Source organism: Aptenodytes forsteri, unplaced genomic scaffold (assembly GCF_000699145.1).
Source record: "Aptenodytes forsteri isolate BGI_AS27 unplaced genomic scaffold, ASM69914v1 Scaffold36, whole genome shotgun sequence".
In the NCBI taxonomy this organism is placed as follows: domain Eukaryota; kingdom Metazoa; phylum Chordata; class Aves; order Sphenisciformes; family Spheniscidae; genus Aptenodytes; species Aptenodytes forsteri.
Genome location: NW_008795477.1, coordinates 806,312 through 815,641, shown reverse-complemented (window position 1 = coordinate 815,641; position 9,330 = coordinate 806,312). Strand labels below are relative to the sequence as shown.

The 9,330-nt window shown below is 35.5% G+C and overlaps 1 protein-coding gene across 1 annotated transcript in view; it reads right to left on the bottom strand.

Moving 5' to 3' along the window:
* PIK3C3 (phosphatidylinositol 3-kinase catalytic subunit type 3) overlaps positions 1-9,330 on the bottom strand; it is an 86,509-nt gene that overhangs the window by 30,100 nt on the left and 47,079 nt on the right. The window contains exon 21 of the mRNA XM_019472566.1: positions 1,477-1,645. Within this exon, the coding sequence (XP_019328111.1) occupies positions 1,477-1,645 (169 nt within the window). The remainder of the gene's footprint in view (positions 1-1,476; positions 1,646-9,330) is intronic.

Here is a 9,330-nt window from a genome sequence, read left to right as displayed (position 1 = left end):
TTTTTTTCAATAAGCAAGTAATCCTAATTTTTAGTTCTAGCTGCTTAAGTAATAGTTACAGTAATACTAATATTATCCTATGCTATCTTTGTTGAAAGCCTTAAAGATACTTATCCAGAACCATTTAAAAATACTTTCCTATTAAACTGAACAAATATTGGAGAGACTATAATTACAACTACAATCCCAGACACTAAAAATGAAAACATCTTGATTTACAGTTTAGTTTTATAGCCAAATTACTGCCATATTCCACACTTAATGATGATCTTTGTAGCAAATCATTACATGAATTAATGCAATAGATAATCCTTCACTGACACAATAGACCTTTCCATTGAAACAGCTAGGTTTAGACAATAAAAACAACTCAAGTATTTCACAAATAAGAAATACAGTATTACAAAATAGTTAAGCAATATTTAGAACATGGAATATACATTAGCCTTCCTGAGTGTTCTCTGAAGTCACGAAAACTGTTTGCTGATAACACACTGCTGTTTTTTCATGCTGCTGAATTGCTTTTAACCCATTAATAATGTCAGTTCATAAACCAACTCCTTACTCTTTCTCCTTTTAACAAGGAGAGCGCTACATGTAGCATTTTTATTTCGAATCATTGACTGCCTACTTTTCATACTACATGTACTTTTCACATATGCTTTTCATATTACTAATTTTTTCCACATATTTGAAGGTTTGCATTATGTGATCTGGATAGCAAAGTGAAATTCTTTCATCTCCATGGAAGATGTACTAAATCAATCACTGGACAGACCAAGAGTGCTTACCTGCGTGCTGTTCAAACAGAACAAAGCTGAGCTACTTGGCTCAGAGAGTTGATGGTAAGTAATATGGCCACTGAAAAATAATAAAGCTGATTCCAAGTCTAAAGGAGGGATCTGTTGGTCCGTAAATAAATACGGTCTAAAGAGGTTTTAGCTGTCACAGTTCTAGGTATCTAGAGAAACTGCTAACACACTTGACTGTCACTACAAGTAGCTAATTTTTGTCCCGCAGGACCCAAACCCAACTAAGCTTATGTATGCCATCTTCAAGTCAAAGAATTTGATCATCACTAATCTAAACTGGAAGAGGATAAAGCAGCAAATGAGTAATGACTTAAGAGTTAAAAGGACAGTTAATTGATCATCAATAATCAGAGAGAGTTGCTTAAGGGCAAAAACATATCCAAAAAGCAAGATATAAATTAATACACCACAGAAGTTACAAAAAAAGATATTTAGGTTATTAAACAAGCAAAACTGGGGACCTTAACTTGAAGGACAATTACATTCAAGCTCCACATTACACCAATGCTGTGATCTTTTCATTCGTTTTTGTACAAATTCTTGTGACTACGTTCAGGCTTCAAACAAGCTTTGAATTTTCAACAGAAATATTTTCTCCGATTCATTTACTTCTCCTGCTTTACGGTGGCTCTAATAAATTTTAGCATCAAAATACTATTGTTACCTGCGGAGGTGGAGAAAGGCTGTGTAGCACTGCTTACGGAACTCCTGGTACTGCTCACTCTGCGTGCCTCCCATACCTTCCACCATCTCCTTATTCAGCTTCATTGGGGGAGGTAGAGGCTTAGGGTCCCGACCCAAAATATAACCAAAGTCAATGTGAAATAGTTTACCTGTAGAAGAAAAGGCAAACATAATTATTTATTTCAACACTTCATATAGTATCAAATCTTGATGCAAAACTTGGGGGGAAAAAAAAAATCTTTAAGTGCAATCTCTAGAAGATGCTAAACAGCTCTCACAAAAATACAATTCACTATCTTCTGTAAGGCTTATAACCATGTATTTTATATCTTCAGCTGCCAATTTAAAATTATGGGTTTAAAAATGTAAAGCTGATTTCAGATTCATTAAGAGTACTAACAAATGAGATGAGGTTTTTGCCTTTTTTTTTTAAAAACATATGGAGTATATTCACAAAGACTGAATCAATGTTGAAACTAGTCAGTAGATATTAAATGCGCAGTTATATAATGGATACTACTAATTCTTTGCTCCTTCTTTCGAATTTGTTAGCAAATTAAAATATTAATACACACTGCATTGCTTTTAGTATCCCATTTGGTTGCTGTGGCATGAAATACGTTATTTCAGCTGTAACTTAAATTTACCAAAGAGAAAATAGGACTCACGATCTGAAGAACGACCTTTCAAAGCCACTAAATACCAAAGAAGATTTCAAAGCTATTTCAAAATTCTTTAAGAGTTATTTAAGTAAGTTTAAAATTTATCAATAGTTTTCAAATACATTGAAGAAACATCACTACACTTCCATATATGAAATTGTATTTCAAATTTGCCAAAGTCTGTCTTACACTTTTTCAGTACTGAAATGCAAGAGTTACATCACTTGATGACTACCTTTCCCTTCTCAGATAACTGACTACATTTAAAATGTTTCTGCAGCATTAACTTGACAAACTTATATACATCTCTTGCTTCAAATGCACAAGACAACTTCCCTTCCTATCAAGAGCTCGCGTGCAGCCACGCTCTTTACAATATTGCTCAGACCTTTATTGGGGATAATTCACTGTATTCCCTTTCAATAGTACGGAACCTTATGTGAGATAGGTGGCCAAATGAACAACTGAAACACCAGCAAGTTCAAAAAACCTACTAAAACATTTAGATAATCTGAAGATTAGATATTGTATAAATACGCAAACAAAATTGTTGTCAACAGAAATCAAAATAGTACCATTCATAATTCTTAGGAAGCCAATTTTCTAGGAACATTCTTGACTCACTTAAGTGGAAAATATTGACCTTATAAAGCAAAAAACTTTTTGAAAGTGTTCTGCAAACAAATTTTCAGTTTGAAATGCGTAATTTAAACAATGACTTGGGTCATACCAGAGCTGCATTACAAAAAGATGGTAAAGAATTCAGACACTCAAGAAACGTTTATATAATTTTTTTTTTTAAATTATATAAAAAGAAATCTGTTAAGTGATTTCCTTAGGACAGAGAGAAGCCATCTTCCTGAAGTCTGCAGTAATGAGGAATCCGGAAGTAAATTAAGAAGTACAAAAAGGTGATGTGTGTTTGAACTGTTAGGTAAGTTAAGTTTTGCATCCAAAGCAAAGCTACCCGGTGACATTAATAAATTTAAGTTTTATATGACTAATTCATAGAAGAGAATGAAATGTAGATACAAGATGGAAGTTCTTTTAAACAAGAAGGTAGAAAATCATTAGTATGATTGTTATTTAGACAGCCACAGATAGCACAGAACATACACAGTCTTGCTTCAGAATTATGGAACCAAACAGCATTATGGACAGAGATCTGTTTGCCAAGGGGTATTTTAACCTGCAGCATCTGTATTCATTTTAATATTTTCATGAGCTTAGGTGCTCAGCACTCTTGGAAAAAAAAAAAGGAACAGCCAGTATCTTTCAATTAGTCACCCCTCTTTGACCATTTCATTGAATAATGTTCTATCATCAGAGAAGGCTGCTTGAGATCTGTCATAAGCACTCTTCTTCAACCCAAGAAACAAATTCCATCACAGTCAATTTTCTAAGGGAGATCACAAGGATGCTTAATAAGCAGGCAAAGTATTTGCTAGTTGATAAATGGAACAACGATTACATTTTGCATACCTAACTGTGCTAAAAACCACCCCACCCTTCCTTCAATAGTTTTTTCAACCTGTTACAGGAGTTACTTTCAGAGCTCATTTTTGTACACAAAGTTTTTGAAGTAGGCACTTTGACATATACAGCCTCCCCCAGCATTAAGTTACAAGAGATGTTTAATTAAAAAGTTTGGGGGTCTGTTTTCTGTACACTTATTCAAACCTGTCACCTTGAAGAGACAAGAGACAACATTTTGAATAAAACAATAACTTGTGGCAGTCAAGAGACAACATTTTGAATAAAACAATAACTCTTGTGGCAGTAATTAAATCTTTTTTTAGTTTGCTCCGGAGATAGGCAGTAAGAGACGATAATTAATAATGTAAATTGATAACAAAGATGCATCTAAAACATTTTAATAGCTGACTGATATATGTTCATATAAATTAATTAGATATCAAATAGTTTGTTTACTCATTTTTAGAAATGAAGTATAAAAAGTTTAAGATGAGGCCATCCTGCATAAACATTATAGCTTCCCTAGCTGTACTTCAAAATTCAGCAGATTTTTAGGCTGACTCAAGATGTATGTCAAAAGCTTTAATTTAAATACATTAAATATATTTAATATTTTTCAAATCCCTGTACTAAACACAGACTTAACTCATTTTCATTCGTGCAGCTCCTCCAAGATCAATTAAGCCAGCATACCACGTTACAGAATACGGGCAGAAGGCTCCCCTTGGTGCCTGCCTGAAGCCGCTACACCAGTAAAGACCAACCAGCCAGCTTGAGGGAATGCTGCAGTTTTAGAGCGTTCTACACAGAAGCCTGACTCATGTTCTCCTCGAGGACTTAACTACAAATGGAACAAAAGAAGAACAGGCCTGCTTTGGGCAACTGAAATTGGTTGTATATTTAATACTGAAAATTAGGTGATGTTTATATTATGTTAATAAATAATAAATTTATCAAGTTAATAAACTTGATTTGAACTATTTTAATACTAAGATAAAAGGTTGCAAGTATCTCAAGTGATCATTCCAAGTAAAATTTGTATCAGGGTGTAACACTGAACATCCCACTTTCACAATATTAATGAATGTGATCATTAGACTATCACTCAGTATAAGCTCTGTTACAAGAACAAGGCTGGACAAAGTTTCTTGTACCTATCCAACAAGGTGTAGTGCCAGAAAATACTAAATAGTAGCAGAAAGAGCAGGATAAAAGTAGGAACCTGAACACTCCAGCTCTATATAAAGCAACTGTTGTAGATTATATGAACTTCAAACAAAAAAAAAAATATCACTTTGATCCAGAAATTACTGTACTGATGTAATTTTAAAAGGACAGAAAACATATTTCATCAGAATTTTTGTTCTGCAAAAATTGACTTTCACTGTGAATAGCATATTGTCTCCTAACATAGCCATCATTCCTCATACGCATCTGTAAGAATGGAGGCAAAAGCTGTCAGTAACAACTTAGGAATTTTTTTTTGGTCAACTTAAACATGTTTTTTTCCTCAAGAGCACAGCTCCACAAAACACTACTCATCCAAAATTTGCCAGCCTCAGGTACGACAATACTTAAAAATAACCTTGTCTAGTAATCACAGCTCAAAAACAGTCTACAGGAGAATCAGCATCTTATTTGGGCAGGTGTTGCATGAGTTTTCAGTTCTGGAGTGTCACATAATTTGTGCAGTTTGTATTTGGAAGTTCCTGAAAGTTATGTAATTTGGTTGATAAGAAGCATACCTTCCCAACTGAATTTAGAAGATGACGCTCTTAAACTTATATTTCACAGAATCACAGAATGGTTGAAGTTGGAAGGGACATCTGGAGGACATCTGGTCCAACTTCCTGGTCGAGCAGGGCCACCTAGAGCCAGCTGCCTTGCCCAGGACCACGTCCAGACAGTTTCCGAGTATCTCTAAGGCTGGAGATTCCATGACCTCTCTGGGCAACCTGTGCCAGTGCTCTGTCACTCCCACTATGAGTAATAATTCATACTCATCGCATGGTATTTATATATAATTATCATCTATCCTCCCAGTAAGTTAGACTTGCTTGTGAACTTTGTGTAACACCACTGTTTCTAAAGGCTTTGAACTTGCATGTTTTATAAAAGAATTACATCTCCTTCCTTCAATATACAGTGCCATAACACATACACTTCTATCTTAGACCATCATGTTTTTAACCTCAGCTTCTAATCCATCTTCTTCAGATTTATTACATCTTAATTTAAAGGGCTCTTAATTATTAGACACACTTAGAAATTAAAGACAAAACTGGACTTCTCATTTTGGTTTATTACTGTTCCTGAATGACTGCTAAATCATATGGGTGAGAGTTTTTTGTTTGAGTCATGTTTTAAACTAAAAGATAAGTTACTTAAGACAACAGGTGAAACATATTTCATCCTCTAAGCCTCTCACATTCTTGTAAGGCTAGATATAAAGGCCTTGGATTTCTAGTATTCTGTATTTCTAGTATTTCTAGACACTGAAACCTTTAGACACCTACTTAAAAATTTGAGCTCCTTATAAAAATGGGGGATTTTAGGCATCTGAGAAAACAAAACATAACAATTCAGGGAACACCTCGAGACCACAGACAAGTACGCATGAACTTCCTGCTCTGTTTCAAGGCTAGGAGCAGGACTATATGTAGGCTCCTACATATAGTTCAAGATACACAGCTTTGGACAAACATTTCTGAGGAGTTGAGCCACTTTCAACATCAAAGTCTAAAAGATGACATCAGCACTCTTTCAGGAAGCAGGAAAAATCTCTGCTGGAAAGAGATATAGAGTCTCTCACCTTAAAGGTGAGAGATAGAGTCTCTCACCTTAAAAAACAGTGCCCTAATAATCACTCTCCACTCCCTACTTAAGCTATTTTACTGTAGAAAAAACAAGACACAAGGCATTTACTGACTGGAAGAGGATGAGATGTTTCCAGGAATATGCAATAATGCAGCATGCACACACAAAATTATTTCATTCAAAATCTAAAAGCTGATACTGTTGTGTACTTTTAAGCTTTTTTTTTTTTTTAATTTTATAAGGTTGACTACATTTTTCTACCCAGTTTTCTAACATATGGAATAAAGAGGACAGGCCCTTGGAGAGTTCAAGGAAATGGCATCAAGCATAGAAAGTTTCCCTGACTAGCAGTCAGGGCATGAGGGATTTGAAAGTGCATCTGAGTTCCTTTCAGCCTTGAGTGTGAAGTGATCTTTGAATAAGGGAAGCATGGAGTTGCGGAAGCTAAAAATTGGTATCTGGTGCTTGCAATAGCCAATAACACCTGACTGCAGCCAGAGAGGCTGATTTGTCCATCACTTTTACTGCTAATGCCTAGATTTTAATACAGGAGAAGGCTCCCATATAGCAGCACAGAAATTGTTTTATTTCACCAGAGGACTGTTAGGAAAAGCTACTGAAAACCTGCATAGAACTCTGAAGTCCTTAAACAAAATGTGGAAAGCAAAGCAAGTTAGATGCAATTACTAAAATAAAGTAAGTCTGGTGGCAATTATCTTTTAAGAGGTGAGAAAGCCTTAGAAATTATTCCGAACTTACCTGTTCCCACTTTTGGGAAGAGGGGGGAAAAAAAAAAAAAGACAACCAACCAATACACAAAAACCCTGAAGCTCTGAATTTCAATGCATTTTACGTAAACTGCAACTGCCACTACTATTTTAACCTGGCTCGTATAGAAGTACAATTTAGTGACTGTTTTAACTGAATTCCTATTTTAAATTTGAAGCAATAGGATAAAAACTCCTCTGATGAAAACGAGCAGATGGATGGATGGGATGGTTTCCTGGCTTTCCCAGAAAATTCTGATGCTACCATCAAAACTGCTCCTTTACTAACAGAGCACTGCCATGGTGAAAAAAATCAGAATGCCTAATTTATTGTCATCGTTTTCATCAGCTACATGTTATAACTTTTCTAAGACTACACAAAAATGGAAGAAAGCAGAATGAATTCTTAAGGACTTATTCAGGCTACAGATTTTAAACTCGGTATGCAGCAACAGCTGGAGGTGAAGTTTATCATCATCATCCATATAATGGATAAGGGCCCAGCTTGTGCTAAGCGTTGTAATTTTTCCCCCTCACACCTCAAGCTGTCCATTCTCAAAATACACTCCATGCAGGCATATTATAAGAAACAAAGATGTCAGATATACATTGTTAAATGAGAAATACTGTTCAAGATACCTGTAACAGAAATTGTTTTATAGCAGACCAACAGTAGGCATCACAGAAATTGGAGTTGCAGAGATAAATCTAAAGGATAACAGTATGTGTTAGTTTTGTGGTTTTTTGGGGTTTGTGGGCTTTGTTTTTTTAAAGGATGTTCCTCTATCAAGACCAGTAACATTTAAAAATGTATTTAAAAATTCCACTGCATTTTACATACTATAGTAGTTTGCAACATTAATAAATGTATTTATCAATGTACTTATCTAAGTACTGATATAGAAGGAGGGTTTGAATCCCAGAGTTTTTTTCCATCAATTTTTGTCATCTTCAAACGTGCTTTGAAATAGATGGTTTTAACTGAAAAGCACTGAAAGTACAAACACGTGGTGTCATCTCACATACGGAACTCTTCAGATCTTTGCTGTCTTACCCTGTCAAGCCTTTCTAACTGAGACTGAAGAATAAATCAGATGTCAATTGGTGCACTTCACACTGAAGACAGACCACAGCCCTACCTCTAAGCACTAAATGAGAAGACAGTCCAGTTCTTTCACCTGTCTACACATGATGCTAAAAGCAAATGTGGTTTTCAAGTTCTGAGCCCTCAGTCTTTGACCTGCCCTCAGATATTAATAACCTAGTATTATCCACGTAGCAATTCACTCTAATGCTACAGAGCAATTTCAGGTGTAGAGTTCAGATCAAAGTACCTGTATTTAGGGAACCTATAATGGAAACTTGAATTTACATGTAGGTCCCTAAAGGTTATTGAAAGATTAAGCTGGCCAGTCACTAGCATGAGAATTAGTTGCTCAGACACACACATGCAGTGCTACTCAAGAATGCCATTTGAATGTCTCAGGATATCCTAAAATATCTAACACATAGCCTGCAAATATGACAGGACTTTTATGAAACCTTTGTCTGTCCATAAAGCAACTTGAAGTTATTAAGATATCTCAGATGGGACAGGAGACTTCACTTGGCTATCATAGTCTATCAAAAAGCTCTAATGATGACTGTACTGTCGTAAGACTTTAAAAGGCTTAGCAAACATGAAAACATCCATACTTGGGTGTTACATCAGTAGCTAGATCCCAACTCTACAATCAAAAACAGAGAGCAGAACAAATGGAGAAGAAAGTATTTTCAAGGGAAGGTATGACATAATTGAAACATACTAGCATAACGCGTATTAAATGAAAGTTAACTGAACATGGTACATCTCGTATATCACAATCCAGCTCTTCCTTCCAAGGCAATAAAGGGCACATTAGCTGGTAAGTGAGATACTGGCATTAATATATAAATCAGTCTGTAATAGAATAGAATGTTTCAGTTGGAAGGGAACTACAACGATCATCTAGTCCAACTGCCTGACCAATTCAGGGCTGACCAAAAGTTAAAGCATGTTATTAAGGACATTATCCAAATGCCTCTTAAACACTGACAGCCTTGGGGCATCGACCCCCTCCTCTAGGAAGCCTG